The sequence below is a fragment of the Marmota monax genome, unplaced genomic scaffold, assembly GCF_021218885.2.
Source record: "Marmota monax isolate L192 unplaced genomic scaffold, Marmota_monax_Labrador192_F-V1.1 WCK01_AAM20220418_F8-fsc00014, whole genome shotgun sequence".
Classification (NCBI taxonomy): domain Eukaryota; kingdom Metazoa; phylum Chordata; class Mammalia; order Rodentia; family Sciuridae; genus Marmota; species Marmota monax.
In genome coordinates this window covers 22,575,261-22,599,077 of record NW_026695222.1, presented here as the reverse complement: position 1 = coordinate 22,599,077, position 23,817 = coordinate 22,575,261, and the positions used below count along the sequence as shown (strand labels likewise).

The following is a 23,817-nucleotide window of genomic DNA, read 5'->3' as shown; positions in this document are numbered from 1 at the left end:
CAGACTCTGTACACCCTCCTCCACTGGGTGGGTCTTCCCCCATCCTCCCCTGTGCTTTAAACCTGTGGCATCAACAGATTTACGTGGTGCACTCTGTTCCCACCTGAGGAGTTGACTTGAACTGATAGTTCCAAAAATAACTTTACAAAATTATACAGGAGAGCCAAAAGGAAACAATTTCAGGCAATCAAAGCAGCATGACATTTGTCAGGTTGACTAGATGCAGGGAACTTACACTCTGAAAAGTCCACCAGAAGTGTTCTTACCCAGGCCTTGGGCGGTCAATGCCACTCCAGTTGCAGGGCCCTGAAGGTGGCATGTGGGGTCTCCGAGTTGTTGTCATGAGTTTAAAATCTGGACAGAAGTGCATATTTTCTCATAGTCAGCTTGTCTGGTCACACCAAGATTCATGGCTTTTGCTGAGCTTAACAGGCAGTGACACAGATTGGTGTACAAGATAGGTCACACCATGAACCCTCAGATAAACAGAAAAAAATAAAAAAGGATCATTGCAAAATCTTTGGGAGTAACGAGAAAAGCCTGGAGAGTCAGCATGGACATGCAGGCCCTGAGGTCTGTCATTCCCAAAGCCCAGGAAGCAAGAGAACGTGCTAGGTGGAAGCCAAACGTGGGGTCAAATGGAACTGGACAGACTTCTGTCCCTGCCTCTCACTGTTGCTGTGTGGCTTTGGGAACATAACACTTGTTGGATTCTACCTCTAGCATTGGCTTCATGGGGATGCCATGGAGTTAAACTAGAAAAAACATGGTCCCTGGCCGGGTCCTGGGGGAGTTTGTATGTGACTGCCTCTGGACTGATGGCAGTGTCCCTTGTGGATCCTCCCTGATCTTGTCGGAATTCCCCACTTGGTCCCATGCTGGGGTAGGTGTGGCACAGTTCTTCTCTGACTTTGTTGTTGGTGGTTGGGATCCTTCATGGTGCTCAAGGCAGAAGCTCACTCTTGTGGTCAAAGCTTCTTGGCTGATGGAGAGCTTCTAGACGGGAGAACTTGTCTCTATAAACAAGGGGAGAGGTGAACCCATCATAGAGCACATGCTTAATCCTAGGATTGATGCCCACAGACACTCTTTTTTTGACAATGCTTTTCCTAGTCCCCAGAATCAGTGTCCCTCTTCCCATTCATGCTTAGGAGACCCCATTTCTTAGAGTTAAGAGTGTAAATTCTGGGCCCTTGTGAACCAGACCAAGTTCCTGCGTGCTTCCATTCATTCATTGTGCAGTAGAGACGGGACCACCACCACCAACTGTGTTGGTTTAATGAATCACGCTTGCATACAGCAGCTGTCCCATAGAAGCATGCAGCGAGTGACAGCCAGTGTTCTCTTCCCCCCTCTCCCTCTTCTACTCTTCATTCTCTTCAGAGTCCTGGATTTATGTTTTGGCTCCCCCACGTCCTAGATGTCTGACTGTGCTGAACCGTGTAACCCCTCCGAGACTTAGCTTTCTAATCTGTGAATGGGGATATCATGCACCTTGTGGGATCTATGAGGTTTCAGTGAGATAATGCATGTCAAGTTCACAGAACAGTGCCGGCTCAGTATGTAATCCATCTGCTCTTCCCTGAGCCAGGCTTCTTCCTGGGCACAAAGTCCACCCATCCTCCGCTGCTGCCCAAGACAGGGAAGTGTTGCAGACTATTGAATCTTGTCTTCACCTGTCCTTTGCTTTCTCTCATAGGAAAAGCGCCTCATTTTCTACGACTCCAAAATGTGGAGGTGAACGTGGGACAGAATGCGACATTCCAGTGCATTGCTGGTGGGAAGTGGTCTCAACATGACAAACTTTGGCTCCAGGTAAGAAGGGGAGAAGTTCCTGCTCCATCATGATGAGGGAGGGGATGTTTTTCAAGCACCCCTGCTCTTTGGAGGGTTCTCTCCATCCATGACCTGGTTAAATCTTAACCACACATCTGTTAGGTCAGCTTTGGTATACCCATTTTAGAGATGGAGGAACTAAGGCTCAAACCTCAAAGTTTCAGAACTAGAATCTTTTATGACTCTCTAACAAACTTTGTCTTTTAAGCCCAGATCAACAGGGTTAAGAAAAATGGATATTTTAGGTTTTGAGTATACCATATCATGAAATCTTAACTAGAAGGTTGTGGGATATCCAGTGATTCACTAATGCACATCCGGGTAAAATCAAATCATTCTTTTCCTAGAGTGTATCCTTAAAAGGAATAACACATCTAATCTCTGGTTAAACGAGCCCATCAGTTAAGTCCAACAGGAAAATGTTTTAAGCTTACATCTGTTTTCCTGTTGTTACTGCTCATTGATACTACTTCCCTAACAAGATGAGAAGGGGTCTTTTGGGGGTGGGGGACACAGACTGGGGCTGCAACAGAACTGGAAAACTAAGAGAGCATTAGCATACTACTGTCAATGTGAACAGGGACACCAAGTTCTGTTAAATGTTCCATCTAACATTTAAAAAATAATTTTTAAACAGCCTTGTTGAGATGTTATCTTACAGTATACAGTTTGATAAGTTTGAGATATATATATATATATATATATATATATATATATATATATATATATATATATGAGAAATTATTTCCACAATCAGGATATTGAACAGAGGCATCACACCCAAAGTTTCCTTGTCCTGATTTTAGTCCTTTCTTTCTGCTGTTCCCACCCCAGTGTGTAATAGGCAATTGCTGGTCTGCTTCTGATACTACGGATGAGTTGACATGCTCTAAAATTTTATATAAATGGTATCATGCTGCACTTTTAGTCACCATGATTATTCTGAGGTTTATCTATGTTGTTGTGGGTATCAGTTCTTTTTTTATTAAGTTAGTTTTTGCTGAAATATATTCAATTGTGTGAATTTATCTATACACCTATTGATGGACACCTGTTGTTTTCTTTCCAGTTTCTGGCTATTACAAAAAAGCTGCAGTGAATATTCACGGGCAGATTTTTGTATGCACGTTGTTCTTTCATTTCTCTCGGGTAAACACCTAGAAGCTGAATGGCCGGGTCATCTTATCGATGTGTATTTAATTTTGTAAAGCATGACAAATTGTTTTCAAAAATGGTTGTGCTATTTCACATCCCCACCAGCAGTCTGTGAAAGTTCTAGTTGCTTTACAACCTCCCTAGGGCTCAGTATGGTTATCTTTTCAGGTTTATCCATTTAAATAGGTGTGTGATGGTACCTCCTTAAGGTTTCAAATGTCATATTCCTGGTAACTTAGTAGTTGGAGCATGTTTTGTTGTGCTTCTTTACCCAGATAACTCTCTACACACTTTGGTGGGAGTTCACACTGTCACTTTTCTTGAATTGAGCCCATTTTCTACAGTTGGAAAGTCCCTGGGCAGAAGAGCCCAGCCAGGGGCTCAGAGATCTTCTTTCTGTTTAGCAGCATAGCAGAATGAAAATAACACTTGTGCCTGCCCATCTCCCTTTCCTGGGCTGCCTGCAGACAGTAAGAGGGCATGCTTCCACACCATCACACCACTCCACTAGTAAGCAGTGTTATTTCCTCTTTTCATTATAATTAGCTGCAAGTGCATCTTGCTCCCAGGAAGCTTTACCATTTCAATGGCATCACCTCAGTTGCATCACAAGCATGAGGTGGGTCAATGCAGTATTTTCAGCAACTTTATTTGGGTTTTCTGACTATTTTATGATCATTCTTATTACAGTTATTACAGTTCTAAGTTGCATGCCCTAGACCTTAGGTCTGTTAGCAGGAGTATGTTCATGCAGAACATAATAGAAGTTTTGAGGAAAAAAGATAAAAACCAGAGTATTCCTACCCAGCTCATCCACATCTGATTTATTTATCTAGTTTACAGTGTAAACCAAATCCTATTTCACAGACGTTTTCTGGGTAGCTTACAATGGGATGTAAAGCACAACAAGATAGCATAAATTAAAAGTGAGGTAGCCCAAGTTAGGAGAAGAATACACAGGAGCTGCTAAAGCTAAAGTTGCATTTCTGCACACCTGCTGCTGCCTGTGAGTCACATGCAGAGCCCATAGCGCCGCAGCCGCCAATGGAATAAAGAAAACTTGTCAGATATACAGTTCACAATGTCTGCGAGATAAACACAAACCAATTGCTCAGGAAAATTCTAACTGTTGTTCACACAGAGGCCAGACAGGAATTGTTCCCAGGAGTCCTCATAAAGAAAACACTGTATGATGTAATGAACAGTATTCCCACCACAGTCTTATTGAGGGCACACAAGTGGGTTTCACAGGCCTGTTTCACATAATGATGTTCTGTATAAAAGCAATCTGGAGAGGTGGAAGGAGAGGGAGGCGTGGGTGGGGAGCGGCTCCAGCAGAGGTCTCCTGCTTTCTGCTAATCTATCTCCATCCTGGGATGCTTAAAGTTTATCTGGTGAGTGAATAGATCCAATAACGATTTCTCTAAGGAAACCTCCCTTAATAGTGTTGCCCTTATCCATATTTCAGGGAGTATTGGGAAGGAGACTGTTTCTCCTACACTCTGGAAAGTGCCTGCATGGCTTGTTAAGGAACAGTGTTGTTGGAAGTAGGTTGTACTGGTCTCAGGGTCCTTCTGAGGAACAGTCAATAGGGGGCGCACACCTGCACACGAACGTGTATACACACACACGCACACATGCACACACATGCATACACATGAAGCTTTGTTATGAGGAACTGGCTGGCATGATCATGGAGGCTGAGAAGTCCCACAGTCTCTCATCTGCAAGGTGGAGACCTGGACAGGTGGGGTAGGAGGTGTAATTTCAGCCCAAGTCCAAAAGTTCAAGAACCAGGAGAGCTGGAAGTGTAAATCACAGTGCTAGAGCAGGAGAAGACCAGTGTGCCTTTTAGAAAAAGGAAAAGAAACGATGTTCATGTACAGAAAGGTGGGACTGTACAGAATTTTCAGTATAGCACAATAAAAAGGTGAATAGGTGCATCTTCTCTGGATGGTAACTGGGCAGTAATTACCAAAAACTCTAAGTGTGGATATTCTTCCAATGAACAGTTTTACTAATGGCAGTTTATGTAAGGACATTGCCAGAAATGGGGACAAAAGTGTACCTGCAAACATGTTCAACAGGACAGAGAATGAATGAAAGAAACTAGATGCTCAGCAAGAGAGACTAATTAGATAAATGCTGGAATGAAGTAATTCAATACTAGATTCTAGACATATACTTAATGATATTTTTGTAGTATGTAATTAAATGAAAAGAGCATTATCAAACTTTATTCAGTGTATCATCTTTTACGAACAACACATATATACACATAGAGATGATATAGATAAGATATATATATATACACACACACACGTGTGTGTATCCACACTTACATACATATGCACACAGAACAATAAAACATGTCAACAATAATGAATTGTGATGGTAGATCGTGTGTGCTTTTTCTTTTCTGTGTTTCTTCTGTTCTTTTCTATGTCATCCAAATACTCTAAAATGAACATAGGGAACTATATAAACAGAAGCAAATGTTGTTAGAAAAGAGAAAAATTGTCCCTTTTTCTTGGACACAGAGTATTCTAAGGGTGGCAGGAAGCTTTGCTGGGATTGGATAACTCGTTCCGACAGAAGCGAGGCCCCCCAGCAAGGACACAGGTCGCTTTCCTTCAGCTCTCTCCATACCCGTCATTGCCGTCAGATACTGTCGTCCAGGAGGGTGTTTGGACTACTCCATGCGTGGCCTCCTGTCTTATTGAAGCCCACGCTGACAGGGCTCTGTCCTGGAACACCTTGGGGACTCTGCAGCTGACCCTCCAGCCCCACAGTGCAGCTGACCTCCAGGCTGCTCTGTGGAGGATTCGCTCCACTGGAGGTTTGTACAACAAATAGCATTTGAAGAGTCTCAGAAATGAGGCCATGTGTCCAAATAATGTGCACGGATCTCAGTAGGAGCAGCATATATGTTGAGACAAATCACAGGCACTGGAGCGGGAGTAGACCCGAATCTGGCAGGAAAAGGCTCCTGCCCCTGGGAGCCCATCGGCTTCAGTCAGTTGCACGGGGCTGATGAGCTAAGGAGGCACATCAGTCCTCTGTCCCCCCTGCAGGGCTGTTGCTGCTCTGGCACGCACAGGGCCTGTGGTGTGGAGCAGCCCTGGCTCCCTCCGTCAGAACCAGACCTCCTTTCTGTTTAGGGTTTGGCACCGCAGCCACGCCACAACAGAACAATGGCGATAAAGCAAAGCAACTGCTCATAACCGCTGACATTTATTGAGTGCTTACATAGAATGCATTTAATCCTCATCAGTGTTTCAGATAGCTGCTGTTACAGCGCATCATGGAGACAACCAGTAGGCTGAGCCTCAGGGGTGAGTGACATCCTTAAAGTCACACAGGGAGTGAGCAGTAGAGGCAGGGCTTCTTATTCTGAAGCCCTGGGCTCACCCCCTCCATGCCTGCCTTGTGGCCTTGCACAAGGTGGCCTTGTCTGTGCAGGTGGCAATGAAAAAAACAAGCGCCCTGACTTAGCATGTACCTGTACGGCTTTCATTTACCAGCCACTGGACTAGGTACTTCAGTATACTTGACTTTCTCAAATCTACAAAGAGGATCAGATACTGTCATCCAGGAGGGATGACAAACCAAAATACCCTTGAAATTTTTGAATCAGATCATCCCTCTAGCTGTCTTCTGACTTCCCCCGTCCCCTTCTTAGCTACGAACATGATGTCTATACTTGCCATGTGGATTTCTTCAACTCCCAAGTCTTCCTAGCAGTGATTGTTATAAATGCCACCAACAGTGCCCTTGTTAAAGTTAAGGGGTGCCTGTTAGTCCTGGACTTCATGAGGGAGTTACATCCTAACAAACCCATCATGAGTTGTAAACATTGTATGTCAAACATGTGTTTCATGCAGCCAACTTGCCTACCACCAGAGCCTGCCCACACAGTATGCTGTGGAGTACGGATTGCTTCCTGCATGGTCTCTGGGCTGACTGGGAGCTGTGGCTCACCATCCTTATCCAGCATGAGAAAGTATGCTACCACGTAGCCCAAGGTCAAAATTGCAAATCTGAAATAGAGCTTCCACCTCGCTCTTGCACCACTGTGAAGTGCAAGAGTCTAAGTCATCATAAAGAGGGTGCTGCCTGAGCTCGACTTCTTTCAGCATTTAATGGTGCTCACTATTTCTGCTATGAAAATCTTCCTGCCCTTATGGATTCATGAAACCACATGCCAACCTCTAGGAAGGGTATACGATTTTACCTGGTTTGGCGGACAGGGTAGCCAGCCATAGTGTTGGTTAAGAGATAGGGCATGGGGAAGAGGTGGGAAAGATGGAAGAGAGGAGACCACTAACATCCCTGGTCTCACTTAAAACTCCCTGTGAAACTCCTTTTGGGAGGGGAAAATGGGCCATCTTGCAATTAAAGGGAGGAAGCTAGATGAACATAAAGAGAATTCAAGATCCTAAAGGGAAATCTCAATCCCCATATCTGGGGTCTTGGATGGTGGCAGTAGCCCCAGGGACTGACCTAAAGTTAACCTGTTGCTAGGTAACATAGCATTAGCATTGGTTTGCTCCCCTTCTTTGCATGTTTTTTTTTTTATGTCACGGAGAAACCTACTTTACAATGGACAATAGAAAAGAAAATATATCAAATTCAGCTGGCAATCAAGGTGTCAGTCAAACCCAGATCTACACAGGGGAGAAGGGGAAGAACTAGCACAGCCTAAAGAAAGTGAGCCCCACCGACTGTGTAGAACTTCTCCTAAAGAGAAGTTCCTCATCTATGATACAGACCTACTGCAAACACCAACCTGACTCGCCCCCACATCATCCCCATGAAGAATAAAATCAAACAACCAACCAAACAAAAAGATGCAAACATGAAGCTCACCTCACCTGCTGTATGGTGACTAACAAGTCTTTTGTTTCTGACTCGGGAGTCTCATGTCTTCTAACAGTTTCTGATGAAACTATTGCTACTTAGCACCTGGACAAAGAATTGAGCAAGATGTGAGGACTTGCCAAGCCAGACCAAGGCTTACGGAAGTTTGATGGTATACTCTGGGAGAGCAGAGTGGGCTGAGCTGGTCAAGTAGCTGCAGGCTACCAGCTTTCTTTTCCCCCATCCTGTGCACCTTCACCTCTGGCTAGGTGTGTCTTCACCCCTGGCCAACTCTCACCTGGAGATTTCCCCTCACATTACTTATTCTTTCTTTGCCTTTTCTCTGTGTCACTTCTCAGCCCTTCTTCAACTTATGTGCTCCAGGATTTGATCCCTGTTCATCTGGGTCCCTATGCTCTGTCAGAAGCTGGGAGAAAGATGGACATGAAGCCCAGTTGCTTCTTGTCCTTATGCATCTTCCCTTCTGGTGGCAAAGATGGTCATTGAGCATCTGCTCACACAGCTACTTCATCACAGTGTGACCGTGCTGCCAGGAGGAAACCAGGGGCTGACAAGGACAGGGCAGGGAATGTAGGGAGGATTACATAGGAGCAGTGGCCGTGGAGGAGGTGGCCTTTGATTGGAGCCCTGAGAGTCGAGCCAGATGTGCACAAGAGGATCTGTTCCAGGGAGATGGCACATGTGCAGGCCTTTCCCCACCTGCTCATCCTCTTTGCTCAGGGCTTATGGCTCCCTGTGGTGCTTATGCCAGGCCCCTCCTGATTCTCTGCAGGAGATTTAAACACAGAAATCAGCACCAAATGAGCCGTCAGCCATGCATGCATGGGCCCTTGGAGGGGTTTCAGCACAGCTAATCAAAAATGATTTATGTCGACTTTTTATTTCTTTTAACTTTTAATAAAGTATAATCAAAAGCTATTCTTTGGAGACTGCCAAAAAGGCACAAATATGCTCTTAAGAGAATCAATGGGTGAGACTTTAGCAAGTTTCCAAATGTCATACCATTGCAATGATATGACTAGAAGTAAAATGAATATTCATTACAAATGGATATTGTGGAAATTTCACCTGCGTATTTTCTGGTCAGAAGATTCCTGGAGCAATCAGAATAGTCTTCAGCTGGAAACGTTAGCCTGATTTTATTTTATTTATTTATCTGTTTTCATGTGAAGCTTAACCAGCACACTGAAGCCGTCTGGACTGGGTATTAGAATATCTCCTATAAAGCAGGTCTAATATCTGTTGTGTGGAACCAGAAACAGTTTCCTTTCATTAAAGACAGTAATGTTCCCACTTCTGCCAATTACAAATCAATTGCAGGGCTGCCTGCTCTCTCTGAAATAATGATAGCCATTTTTGCAGGCTACATCTTATCTCTTTGTGAAGGGAATAATGTCATGACACGGGAGGAGAGTGGATGGGGAATTGCAAAATGGCAAGGCCATTATAGATCCCCTGATAGATAATCAGGTAGTAGGAAAACAGCAGACGTTCCCTGCATTAGACACATCTCTTGTTTTCCCCTGTAGGTGATGCCTGAAGAGACAGAGTTCCTTCCTGGGGTAGGGGCAGAAGGATGTACATGTGCTAGGGACAGGAAGATTGAAGTGTAGGTATTTATGGGCCCTGTTTTTCCACAGAGCGTGTTTCTCAAACCAAGGTGAAATATCTATGCAGAATGAAGAAGTCCAAGAAGGTGGAATTAGGGTTGCTTTTAAAGAGAGAGACAAGCAACTGAAAGAAGGGAAAGGAAAAGGAAAGAGAGAGAGATTTCAAAGGCAACTGTTGCTTTGGTGAGAGAGACGGGTGAAGGTAGGATTCAGTAGTACCACTGATGATGCTTTGAAATTCCTTTGTTCACTTTAGGACAGGTGAACTGGAAAATAGAAATTCACCTTCAGGACAGATGCCGTGCAGTGGGCATATATCTTGGTAAGCAGAGAGAGACTCTGGAAAAAGGAAAAGGCCACTGTTTTTCAAGGAGACTTAGTCACCTCTAGAGCATGGTCTGGGTTTGGGTGCCACATCTCTTACTCTGTGGCTGGGCACCCTTGGTGCAGTGGCTAATTGCTCAACCTCAGGAAGTGGTCCTGGATTTAAATAATTTTTTTTCATATCATGTGTTTTATGGGGCTATTTAGCCCCTTGCAGTTCATTGAGGGACTGAAGAAGACATTAGCCTTAAGTTCTCCAGAGCCAGGCCAAAGTCTGCAGCTGCAGCAGCATTACCTGGGAAGCTGTTAGAAACGCAAATTATCCAGCTCCACCCCAAACCTCCTGAGTGGCCTTCTGAGTGATTCTGATGAATATTGAAATTTGAGAACGACTGCAGTAGATGGATTAAAATGTGTTAAGAAAACCTCACCCAGCCTGCTAGCACATCAGGTGTGCCATAATATTGTATTAATACTCTATTAAGAGATCTTTAGCCAAGTGCATGCATGGGAAGATACCTTATCCCTTCTTACACATGTATCTCTGCCTTAGTGACATTTAGGATTTCCACAAAGCTCCATATCTGAGCATTCATCACAGCGTTTCCCAAATTGTTTTCTATGGAGTAGTCATTTCTGCAAGAGGCATTAGGTGTTTTTTTTAAAACACAAGAGAATTGACCAGATGAGGAGAGGTGGGTGGTAGGAGGGGCAGAAAGAAAAATAAAAGAGGAAGAACAAAGGAAAACAAGGGAATTTCTGGAACATCACACACTGTACACTCACAGAGCCATAGAGTGTGACTGTACTGTTCTGTTATGCACCTGAGAGTAGATAGTGATGTGATTAGAGCTCCAGTCTCTGGAATCAGATTACCTGGGGCCAAATCCTAACCCAGCCACTCAGCCAAGTCACATAGGCTGTGCCGTTCCTACTAAGTAAGGCTCATGGACAAGCAGCTTGGATAATACCTGGGAACTTTCTAGAAGTGAAGAGCCCCAGGCCCTACCTCAGACCCGCTGAATTAGAATCTGCATTTTTAACAAAGTCTCCGAGGGATCTGTACGCAGTAGCTGAAGCTACTCTAAGGTGTATTACTCTCTGCCTGTTTTCTCACTTGGTTAAAAAGGAATATTAATAGGACCCATCTCAGACTTCATCAGGCTTAAAATCATCTGGAGAGTTTGTTAAAACAAACAAACAAAAAAGACCTGGCCCATACCCAGAATTTCTGATTTATGAGGCCCAGGGTAGGGCTAGAGAATTCACATTTCTAATTCACACTGGTTCTCAGCGATGCTGATGCAGTCAGTCTGGGGACCACGCATTGAGAACCACAGCTCAAGACTGTTCTTAAGAGGATTGCTCTTTCCACACCCACCCTGTTTTCCCCCATGAAGAATGCTATTTCAGTGCTCGACTTTATGTTTATGTTTTACTCTTTTTGCTGTTTTGTTGGAATCTTTGCCCAGCCTGTAAATTCCTCTGGGCAGAAATTATACCTTCCACACTCCACACGCTCTCATTTTCTGTTTTGTAAAATAATGAGTACATTTCCAGTGTGATTAATAATAGAATAGGGGAAGGAGAAAAAACTTGAGACTACCCTTGCCCATAAACAACATACACAAATGGATATCAAGCCCTAGAATTCTCTTAAAATTTACATTTCTAACGAGTTCCTGGATGCTCTGATGCAGCTGGTCCAGTGTCTGCCCTTTGAGAAGAACCTCCCTAGGGATTTTAAGAGTAAGTAAATGCTAGTCTGTAAGTCGGTGAGTGCCAAGCCTAGCACAAAATAAGCCCTCAAAAATGTTAGTTAACGTGCCTTTTACTTGATTAATGCTCAGATAGATCCTAAGTTGAACAAAATATTTGTCAAACTCATGAACTCTTTGTTCAAGGGATATATACTGGCGTTGCATAGCAAGTGATCTGATGGCAGGGCACTTGAGCTTTTTGCTGTGGCCAGTGTCCTACAGAGAGGTCAGTTCCCAGCTCTGTTTAAAACAAAAATAGATTCAGAAATATAGTACCAACGCATTTCCTGGCAGTGGCTTATTGGATTTTAGGAGACGCCATATGTAATTCACGGTGCCAGGTAGAATGGGTGGTATTACTGCCCTTGATGGATCCTCCTTCTAAGCCAGTGTCTCCAGGTTCTCAGCACCTTGTCTTCTGACTGACAAATGCCTTCAGTCAAATGGGAGGATTCCTCCTTCCCCTGCCTGGCCTGCTAGGACCCATGATTGACAGCACTGGCTGTCAATCTCACTTTGGATTTTGAAACAATGATCTCACCTCCAGGTGGGATCAAATCTAGGGTTCCCCTCACGCTCTAGGCTCTCCATGGGACCAGTCGGAAGCTCACCTCCGGTTTCTACCACATGTTGCTGAGCCCCTTTCCCCACCCCATCCATCATCCCCCTTCTCTGGAGAGCACTGGATTAATTGCTATGTCTCAGGGCTGCTCTCAGGAGGGAAATGTGTTCGGTTGCCTCGGAATCAGAAAGGCGAGATGATGATTTCACTTTAGAGCACCAGACAGGCGGGCTTGAGAAGCTTGACACAAATGGAAGGAAGCCTGCCCTGGAATCTCAAAGGAAGAGTAAACTTATATCAGAAAAACAGAGCCAAGAAAATTGCCCACAAGCCGGCGTGCAGCGTCAGGGCCGGCTCTGGTAGCCTCGATCCCAGGCTTCCCTATGCCTTCATTTGTGTCCTGCTTGTCTTTAGCTCTTCTCAGGTCTCTGACTTCCCCTCACTGCCTTTCCTTGTGCCTAGCACCCTGTCATTTGCATCCTTGTCAATTACCTGCCACCTGACACATTGGCTGGGAATCTTTTTATTTAAAAAAATATTTTAATTAGGTATATATGACAGCAGAATGCATTTTGATTCATTGTACACAATTGCACCACAACCTTTTGTTTATCTGATTGTACCCGATGTAGCGCTGCAGCTCAATTCACAATAGCTAAACAGCGGAAGCAACGTAGATGCCCTTCAAGAGAGGAATGGATAAAGAAACCTGGCATTCCTGGTGGGTTCCAGTTAGGGCTTATCATTTTCAGAAAAAAAATTTAATTTCTTGCAGTACATCTGTTTCTTATGAATAATAAATTTTATGCATGTTTATAAAAGAAAGAAACTGTGGTACATATACACAATGGAATATTACTCAGCATTAACGGAGAATAAAATTATTGGCATTTGCAGGTAAATGGACGGAGTTGGAGAATATCATGCTAAGCAAAGTAAGCCAATCTCCAAAAACAAAAGGCCTAATGTTCTCTCTGATAGGTGGATGTTGATCCATAATGGGGGGTGGGGGGGATAGAGGGATTTTTTTATTTTTTATTTTTGCAGTGCTGGATATGGAACCCAGGGCCTCCTGCATGCTAAGCAAGCGCTCTACCACTGAGCTGTACCCTAGCTGCAGATTGGGAAACTTTCCTCTCCTACCCTGTCTCTGAGTTGGGGGTACACTTCAAACTGCAGGGACTCCCTGCTTGCTCCACTCCCCATTGCTCACCTAAGCCTGCTCCGTTGCTTGTAGACTTGTATTTCTAAGCCTTTACCTGTTTGTTCAAACTTCCCCTTGTGTTCTTCCTTTGCATTGTCTCTTGTACCTTTTCTGTGGGGCTGGGACGATAGCTGGGACCTGTGCTTCTTGCACATCCAGTCTGCTTAAATTTCTTCTTTGTGTGGCCATAGCAATTTTGACATCTGAGCCTCTTGCCATTTGAGCATGGATTCCCTGGTCTTCTAGTATCCCCCTGATATCTGTTTCTGGGGTCTGCTCACCAGCCTTGGCCTTCAGCACCTGCCTGGCCTTCTCTGCCTTGTATTAAATAGCTGCGCTCACAGGCTATTCCCATCTGGGCTCATCTCTCTCAACGTAACCTCCATTTCTCCTTGCCCATGGTCCAGCACACCACTATTTCTTATCGTGACTCTGGGCCCTCCTGCTTGTCCCTGTCCTGCTGTTGCCTGCTCCCAATATGACAAGTGTGATTATCAAAAGGCCTATTTTCCAGAGATTTTATGAGACAACCTGCAATTTCCTATCCTTCAATGAGAGAAAGGCTCTTGGTTCAGGAGCTGAACTGAAAAATACGCATCATTCAGGCGATGCACTTAATCCTCTCTGGTCTTCCTAGAATCTGACATCACTAAGAAGATAAGTAATACTGGAGGCGACATCAAAATAAAATTTAGGCTAACTGTGAAAAATGAATATTTTGCACTTAACCAGTCTTTTTGTATTTGTTCCTTATTGCTACCCTAAAGAATTCTGCAAGTTGAACCACTTAAATGTATTTCCTTAAAATTGTAGCAGTGAGAAAGGAAATATGAGCTTCAGTGGGTGACATCAAGCTGGGACATGGGACATGTATGGCCCAGAGGTTCTGGGGAGAATATACCCATTTACCTTTGCCAGCTGGTGGAGGCTGCTTGCATTCCTTGGCTTCTGCCTACTCCTCTGGCTTCTGGTCCAAAACTGCATCCCTCCCACCTCTCCTTAAGTCCCAGACCTCTTTCTCTGACTCTCCTGCCTTGTTCTTTGAGTCATGAGGATCCTTGTGATTACACTGGATCTGGGTGGATAATCCAAAACGGCCTCCCAATCTCAGGATCCTTAACTCAGTCACTTCTCCAACATCTCATTTGCCAGGTAAGTTAACATGCTCACAGGTTCCAGGAATGAGGATGTGGCTGACTTTCAAGGGCTATTATCCTGTCCGTCACATTTTTACTTATTTATTTATTGCTAGTTTCATGGATAATTTGGAGAGCTTCGCTAACACCAGAACGTGCCTTTATGTGCTAAGCGCTTTACATGTCTTCTCATATATTCTTCACAGTAACTGCACAAATTGGGCATCCTTATCAAATCCATGGTACATATGAGGAAACCAAAGCTTAGAGAAATGAAATTTCCTGCCTAAGGTTACACATACAGGGTGTTTATCTTCATTTATTTTGTATTAGCTGTCCTTGCCCTGTCTTTCCCTAGCTCTGTCCCTGTCCTCTTATGAGAGTTGACTGTAGCCTCCTGGGAACCCACATGTGACCACTGGTGGACCAGTCACATCCAGGGGAGGTCACTTTGGATTTGGAAACAATGGACAAAAAGGAGTCTTATGCTGGGTTTCAGTTTTTTGTACATTGTTTTTTTTTTCTTTCTAAAGTTTTGTATTTCTCTTTATCCTTAACAATCAGTGTCTTTGTGAACCTCAATGTTGTGGGTTTCCATATAGCTCATCAAGTTGCCATTTGGGTCTGAAGATTCAGTTCTCACATTAGTCCAGAAAGGTGACCTAATACATCTTGGCACCAGATTTGCATTTTGTTCATTTGACTCTCTTCCTTAGGAGCCTCCGCTCCTCTGTGGTAGCTAGTTGTCTGTTTTCTTAATGAATTTGTCCACCTCCAGTTCTTGCCATCTTTGCTTTCTTTGCTCATTGGGTTATTTTTTCAAGTCCGTCCTCCAGGTCTTGAGATTTTGAAATGCTGATTCTGCTCTGTACCTCCAGTGCCATGGGAAATTCTCCAAATGTCCCAGTTTCTTTCTGCCATTCTTCCCTGGCTCCTTCAGGTTTCTTTTTTTTTTTCCTTAGGACTTTTCCTTATCTTCTCCCTGCATACGCCATGTTTTGTGGAGCCCGTGTGGGGGTATCGCACTCAGTCTCTCCTTACTGATTTCCGGGATTTCTTGGCTGTTCACAGGCTGGATGTCTGAGCTGTGCTTCATGGGCTGATGGTTGGGTCAGGGGAAGTTTCACTTAATTAATCACCCTTGACGTGGCATTCCTATCTCCATACCCTCTTTTTTTTTTTTAATCTCAGCCAAAAACCTGGTAGCAAATAGGTGGACCCTGGTGTCACACCTTTTGCGCATATTGTCCCACATTTGGAAATCAGGGTGCGCAAGGAGATGGGGCAGATTAGAGCAGCACACACAGGGTTTGGAGGGCAGGCTCCAAAGCCAGATACCCTCCATCCACATCCCAGCTCTGCGGCTCTCCAGCTTGGCTGGGCCATTCTACACCTCTGAGCTTCAGCATCCTTAGATATGCGATGGCGCTCAGAAGTGTGCCCACCTTAGGCGTTTGCATGAGGAATAAATGCAAAAGCACCTAAAACCCTTTGCACATAATAGTGCTTCCTCAATATAATCTTTAAAAAGAAAGGAAACGTGTTCGTGGTGTTATAAATAAATCAGGATGGAAAATATCCCCCAAAGTGTCCCGACTCATTCATCTGTACCTCCCACAGTGGCCTGCAGTGCCTTGTCCAGAAATGGGTAACATAGGCTCCTTTGGGTGATCTCCTGGTCCTTCCTCATTGCACTCTTGTGAGAAGGGAAGTTGCCCATGGCGTCTGGTGGCTTCTCCTATTTGAATCCAAGTGGTACCATCTCTTGCAAACACAGATCAAGCGTGGGGAGGCTGGATGGCCATTTCAACCTAATGACCACTCCTTTTGCATTGTATTTCACCTGGTCATGTGAGGTAGTTTCTGGCGTGGGAGGGGGACATGGCTGCTTCTCCTACTGTCATGTCTTTTCAAACATACCATTTATTTGATTGTTTTTAAGTATACATTTTTTTAGGAGAATGTGAAAAAAAAAAAGAAAAAGAAGGGAAATGTTACTTGCAGTCTCCGTGCCTGGCCCTGAGCAGGTCTCTGTTAGCTGCCCTCCTGTGGGGGTCGGGGCTCCTTCATGTTTCCTGACTTTATGATCATTGCTCAGGTCGGCTTCACAGCCGAGCAGGTAGCTGCACCTGCTCCTGTGTCTCTGTCCTGACATGTCACTGGGGGGACAGGTTGAAAGATAATGTGGAGGAAAGTAGGTCATGCACATGGTGCGACTGTTGACGCCGTGTAGGAAGCGATGAAGATCACATCCTGGAAGACTCAGGGCATGGGAAGCATAAATCACCAGATTTCCCTGTGAATCCAGTTAGACAATTAAAATGCTTAGTTTCACTTGGAGGAAAAAAAAATTTAAATTAAGGCAGGCAGTGGGGAAAAGGTCTTAGAGAAAAGAATTCTTGACTTGAAGTTGGAAAGCCTGGATGAGGGACTTATTTGCTCTACATATTTATTTAACCTCTTTGACATTTGAATTCTTCTGAGAAGTGCAGCAATAATACACACCTCAAACAAGACTGTGAAGATTAAAAAGGAGGCTTGTAGAAAAATACCCAGCTCAGGGTCTGGCACGTACTAGGTATTTAATAAACCTTCCCTCAAATTGCTCTCACATGCGTGTGCCTTCCCTGTGACCATAACTTGTAACTGTGAGAGAGTTACAAGTTATTCTAGTCTAACTAGTCTAACTCAGAATATTGCATCTAGATCTCAGGATGCTAAAGATGAAAGTCCATATTTATTTACCTTGATTTTTGGAAGTATTTGCCAACTTGGTTCCCTTTGGGGGACTCAAATCTCCAGTGGGGGGCATTCACAGATAAAGATGCAGGAAAACTTTGCTATCCATGAAGACCTGGATGGCTTTCAGATGGTGAGTGACAGGGGAGCTTACTTAAGTTGGTGGGGAGCTGAACATGGGTTTTAAGGGAGTTGGGGCATTCCTAGGAAGACAGGGCTTTCCAGGCACAGGGAAGAGCATACAGCCAGGGGGGAGGTGTTGAGAAGGCCCTTCTCCATAGTGACAGCATGGTACAGGTGGTGCCCAGAGGTTCCAGGTAGGATAGCAGATCGCCAGCTGTGGGGCTGGGTCACTCCACATGGGCTGGGTTTTCATTAGCTGCCCAAACCTGTCTGTGGGGAACACAGTAGTTTCTGCTTAATGGATGAAGGGACATAGGAGGGACGAAAGCTAAAGGATTTTGGCCAATGCCACATGCAGGTTGAGCAAGGAGCAGAGGCTATCGGAAGGATTTCTTCTTCCTCCTCTTCTTCTTCTGTCTTCTTCACCCTCCTAATTTTCTTCCCAGCAGGGAACTCTCTTCTGAAATCAGCTCATTAGCCAAGTATATTCTTGGATCTGATCCCTAGCACAAACCAGGGTGGAGACCCGTTGACATTAGTGGGACATGCTGGACCCCAGGCATGGAGGAGAGGGAGCGTCCATGCTGGAGGTCACCAGGGAGCCCTGTGACGCTGATTTCTCCTGTCTTTCTTTTCCTCTGTCCTGCAGCAGTGGAATGGCAGAGACACGGCCCTCATGGTCACCCGTGTGGTCAACCACAGGCGCTTCTCAGCGACAGTCAGTGTGGCAGACACTGCCCAGCGCAGCGTCAGCAAGTACCGCTGTGTGATCCGCTCAGACGGAGGGTCTGGTGTGTCCAACTATGCGGAGCTGATCGTGAAAGGTGAGTGCCACCAGCTTGCACCTCTACCCTAAGTGGTGGGGACACTGGGCCTCTTCTGCCCTATAGCAGCCCTGTGCTGCTGAGGAGTTAAAGCCCTCCCACCATCTGCTACCTCCTTTTCTCTCAGTGGGTAGCAGAGACATTTGCTCCCCCTCCCTCCACTAACACCCCACAAAAATAATGGGCATTTGCTCCCCTTCCCTCCACTAACACCCCACAAAAATAATGGGCGCTATTGCCAAGTCACACAACAATGCATCATTATTCAAGGTTGACTGTCATCTTGAGGATACATTTGCAAAAGACCGTGGGATACGGAACACAGAGGACATCTCCAGATTTGGCTTTATTTTGTACTTAAGTCGTGATGAACAGATGTCCTTGCGCTTTGGTGATATTCTATTGCTGTGTTTTTGTAGGGTTGTTGCTGAGGGATTTTTTTTTAAATTGAAAATTCGACACAATGACAATATTTGGGGAGGACTTTTGAAATAAATAATCCCATACCCCACTGGCCTTGATTCGATTCTTTTCAATTGTCTTGTTCTTGCTCACCTTGAGATATATCATTTACATGCTTTCCATTAAAATACATGTGTTATTTCTTTTCTGCTTCTTTCTAGAAACTGGGCATCCTGCTTATTTTTGAAGCTGTGTGTAATCTGTGCTGTTATTGCTTAATGGGCATGTAATATTACACCAAATGCACTTTCCTCTTTTTAAAATCCCCCTATTTGCAGTCATTGAGGTAATCCTGGGTGTTTTTGTTTTTTCCTTTCCTTTGGGTGCACAACAATTAACACCTCAATGCAGTTCTTCTGGAGACAACATTTTGATTCCATTGAACTAGATTCTTTCCTTAGGATAAATCCCAGAGGTAGCATTGGAAGGCCAAAGAATATGAGCATCTTTATGGATTTTTCTTTGTGTTGTGATATTGCTTTTGCAAAACAACAACAACAACAAAAAAAACCAAACAGTTTGACAATTTACACCAGCAACAACAGCGTAGGAATGTACTTGTTTTACCAATATTATGCTCACCGATTAAAATTTCAATATAGCATAATTTAGAGAATGAAATAATGAAGCTGTTCTATTATGCCAGCTGCAGGAAGAGACCCGGTGTGTTTGAAGGGAAAAAGAACATCGATCCATCCCTGGAAGGCTCTGGAGTTGGTTTTCTTAGTTGAAGCATGTGTTGGCGTAAAAACCTTGACTTGTCTTTGCTAGTCCCCGTGTGACAAGTCACCTGGCTGTTGACAGGTCACCTGGCCGGCTCCAGAACGAGGATTGCATGCTGAGTTCTCTGTTCCGGGCCATCTTGACTCCAGATGGATATTCACCTGGCTGGTGGTGTGTCACCATTCAGGTCTCAGCATAAATGTCACATCCTCTTCTCCCAGAAAGCTTTTCTGACTCCTCCTAGAGGTCGGCCTCTGTCACCTCACCACGACTCCCTATTCCACTCTGCTATGGGAATTTCCCTTGATTATTTTATTGTCTCGCCTTTCAGGTTGTAACTGTGAGAGGAGGGGACATCATGGGTTTTGTTCTGGGTCCTCCCACTTAGCTCAGTGCCTGGCATAAATTCTGCATCTGTTGAACCCCATGAACTGGCCAATGGTTTCTCTCTTTTAGCCTGTACTGGCAGTCATCTCCGAAGGCTTGACTGTGAACATCTGTGGAATAATGGATGAGTGAGTGAATTATTGTCCTCAGCAGGCGTTCATTTCATCACCATAATGTCACAAACACTTTAGCCAAAGATCAACAAATTAAGCAATCATGAACGAAACAACTAGTACAAAAAAAAATCATCTTGAAATTCATTTATATCAAGTGCCATTAATATATAAAGAAGCCATCATTTTGATTGCATTAGGCTCATATCTTTGCTTTTTTTTTTTTTTTTTTTGCCATAAGATTGATTTGTGAGACAGAGTGGCCTTTGTGGACCATTCAAGTACTCAGTGACTATGTCATTTCCTGAGCTGTCCCCTGCATGGCTTATAATGCCTCTTTGATGACCACCCTCCCAGGCCAGACTGGGAGCCCCTTGAGAGAATACAGTGATATTCTCTCAGGTTTGCCACGGTCCATGAGCCCTTTTGCACATGCTGGTAGAAAGTTGGAGACAAGAGAGTAGGGCCAAGAGAACAGGAGCTAGTGTTGCACTTGGAAGTTTTCCCACAGGCAGACGGAACCAGAAAGTGCGAGCCTTATCCTTTCCTTACTCCCTCCATTCAGTGGTTGGGTGGGAGGAGTGGGAAGTCATGCCCAGAGGCTGCTGGGGCATGGGACATGGTACGGCATCACTGCCTCGGCTTGGAGAGGTGTCCACTCAGACAGTAATTCATCCTTTGTTGGCCTTGCAAGCTGAGCCACAGTTGAAGGGAGTGGTCAGTGCTGCCACTGGACCCAGGGGCACTGGCCAGGTCTGTCAGTATGATCCAGTGGTCATTGCTGCTCTGGACAATCCTTGTCCCTCCAGTTTAAGGGATGTGCTGGGTGGCACTTCACATTGGGCAGCGATGGTTTGGCGCTCTCTGTAAGCTGCTACCCAGATTTTATCATACCCAGATGAACTTCATCCTTTTTTTTGGCCTAGGATAGCACTGTTTGTAGTGCCTATTTTCCCTACATTTTGATATTCAGCTGGTGATGAGCCATGAGCTCGGTCCCTTAAATGTAGACAAGTCCCTTCACATATGTTATCTCATTTTATCTTAATTGCAGCGGTGCACGTTGGTTTTATTTCAACTCATTTTATGGATCAGAGAACCCGTACAGCCAGGTGGAGAAACAGAGGGTAGTCCTAAGGGGCAGAGCTGAAGTCCAGCTGGGTCTGGCTCATGCTATTTTGGTCATCCCTTGGAGGCCTGAGGATTGTGGCCTTGTTGGTACCTGGTGACACAATGTCATGAACAGTGTCCAAGGGGTGCAGATAACAGGCAGGGTTCATGCCAGGAGTCCCTGGGCCTCTGTAGCAAACTTGCCATTTTAATTCATCTACACCTGGCTAACCTCCAGGTTCCTGGAGAAATATAGTTAACCCTTCCCTGCGCGCACATGCGCACGCACACACACAGGTACGCACACACAGTGAGACAGCTCTAGTAGCCAAGCAAAGCAAGAAAAGGAGAAGTAGTGATATCCAGAAGCAGAATCACCAGAGGAATCCTGCCACCCTGGTGTGTGTGCCCAGCACCCTTTTGAAGGCAGCAGTGGAGAGCATGTAGGGGAGCCTGTCTTGGGAAGAATGGTTCATCTCCTTCTTAAGAGCCTTGGTCTTTGTGAGCCAGGAAGCCTCAGCACTTTAATATTTACCCTTGAAGTATTTACCCTTGTTAAAAAAAAATGAAAACAAGGGGGAAAAAACATTAATCTTTTTTAAGAAAGGAAGATAATCTGAAAAGCAACATACACAAAAAAAGGATTCTCCAGGGCCAAGCGCAGTCTTAGGGGATGGGCTATGGCCCGCATTTCCTCCTCCCGAGTGCTGATAGAATTCTGCATCTCACAGATGGTGTGGGCCGAGGGCCGGAGCCCCTGGCTGACTCTGGGTCATCACAGAAAGAAAATCATCCCTGTGTGGTTTTTCTCCACGCAGGTTTCTTCCATTTGGTTCCAATTCAGCGGAGAGAACTCTAGGAGATGCCTGGGTTTGAATCCTGGTCCCATCCTGTCCAGCTGTGTGACCTTGAACATGACATAAACCCCTCAGGGCCTCAACTGGCTCCTCTGGAAATGAGGATACAGGATTCCCTCCCGAAGACGGGGTCCTGAAGATTAAATGCAATCACAGGTGTAGGAGTTCACAAAACAGTGCTGGGTGGCCAGGCTCTGACGTCTTCGTCAAATAAATGGCCCACGCAGGTGGGATCTCCCAGCTAAGGAGGTAAAGAGGTGATGGATTCTGTGGGTGGGACAGGACATCTGGCCCAGGGGCTGTTTAGCACTTCTGAGGCCTTGGAGCAATCACTTAAGGCCTCTGCAAAGTGGGGCCTGTGCTCTCTTCCCATACAGTGATGCAGACTGCTCAGATCCTGAAAGTGTAAGGAAAGGGAGGGAGGAAATAGACAAATGTGGACTTGGGAACATCCGGGGCCTGGTGTCTTTGCAGGCAGAGTTCTCTGGGGTCCCTCCCGTGGCAGGTCCACTGACCTGTCAGGAGAGTTCATTAGATGGTCCTGCTTGTCTCCAGCCGTCTGGTCACATGGGCCAAGTCTTCCCCGGCATCATTCATTCAGAAGTCCAGCCATGCTGTGTTTGAGAGGTCACAGGGCCCCTCAGGGCCCAGGGATGCCAAGAACTGGAGGCCCCCGGGACAGCTGCCACAGCAGGTGTTCGTGCTCAGCTGAGCAGCAGCGGCCCAGGCTGGGTCTCTGTCTCTCGCCACGCAGGTGTGTTCATGTCTGGCTGGCTCGTGGCTCAGGTGCCATTCTGGGATGGCAAAGACGAGGATTCGGAAGCAAGGTGCTGCCTAACCCGAGTTGGGTAATATCAAATTCTCTGGGCGACAGACCGCATTGAAAGCAAATTGAAATTACTTAATTCTGAAGAGCTGTTTATTGAGTTGTGATAATGTACCTGGGTGTGTGTTAGATTACTCTGTAATTGAGGTTTCGCTCAGTTGACAACCCAGCCCCTCAACCTACCTGTTCCAGGCCAGTGCTCACAAGGGCACTTATTCTCTCCCCGTTTCTGGTTTGCTGAGTGTCTTCGATTTCAAAGTGTTTTAGCTCCACTCAAGGACGTGGATATCTTTAACCAAAGTCATTCAGCTGCATCCTGATGAAAATTTTCTGATTCACAAGAGTGGTGGTGGTGGTGATTTTTAAATGAATCCTCCAACTCCATTCAGCTACATGCCACGTGCTCAGCACTCTTGTGCTAGAGGTTAGTGCACAGGAAAACTGTGCCCATCTGCAGGTCTTCTGATTTGAATTCTGTCCTGGGACCCACTGAGGCACTTTGGTAGGGTCGGTTGTAGGCATTGTAGGACTGAAGTTCAATCTCAGGCCTGGCTCCAGCTGCCTGTATGAGTTCAGCTGAGCATGCATTTCCTCTCCATCTCACTTTTTTCATCTGTACAATGGGATGAACCTCACTAACTGGCCCTAGGACAGGGAGACAGTTGGCATATGCATAGATCCTAGTACAAGGTAAGCACCCACAAAAAAAAAATATCTGTAGATACCAACAATCATATTTTTACTAGTATTAAGGAATGTCTCCCAAAGACAGTGTCCTTTTTTTTGGTCCTGGCTTAAAGAAACATGGCCCCATTCTGTGAAAATTGACATAACCTTAAGCCATTTCTCTGCTGAAAGAGGACCGAGGCCGTCCAATCCAGCCCATTGGCTGAATTCAGGTGCAGAAATACTTTACTTGCATTTCAGAGTCTTTTCTTGTTTCCTTTTCTTTTTTTCCCCAATCTTCTGTTTCAACTTGGAAAATCTAAAGCTGGGTCAGGTTGGGCCACAGGAGCCTGCTTCCTGGGGGACAACAGGGAATGCACCTGCTCCACAGATGACCACTGTTCTAACTTGGCCTGCTTTGCTCACTCATGACTCTGGTTCCTTCGTGATTTGAAGGATGCAGTGGCCGGAGAGTCTGACTCCCTCGTTCTGTATTCACTCGCTTCCTAAGGGTGTGTT

General features: G+C 45.2%; 1 protein-coding gene across 6 annotated transcripts in view; it reads left to right on the top strand.

Moving 5' to 3' along the window:
• Positions 1-23,817, top strand: part of Ptprt (protein tyrosine phosphatase receptor type T) — a 1,068,074-nt gene that overhangs the window by 359,445 nt on the left and 684,812 nt on the right. For all 6 annotated transcript variants that reach the window (XM_058575678.1, XM_058575677.1, XM_058575682.1 and 3 more), the window contains exons 5-6: positions 1,700-1,815; positions 17,980-18,154. In XM_058575678.1, coding sequence (XP_058431661.1) covers positions 1,700-1,815; positions 17,980-18,154 — 291 coding nt within the window. The remainder of the gene's footprint in view (positions 1-1,699; positions 1,816-17,979; positions 18,155-23,817) is intronic.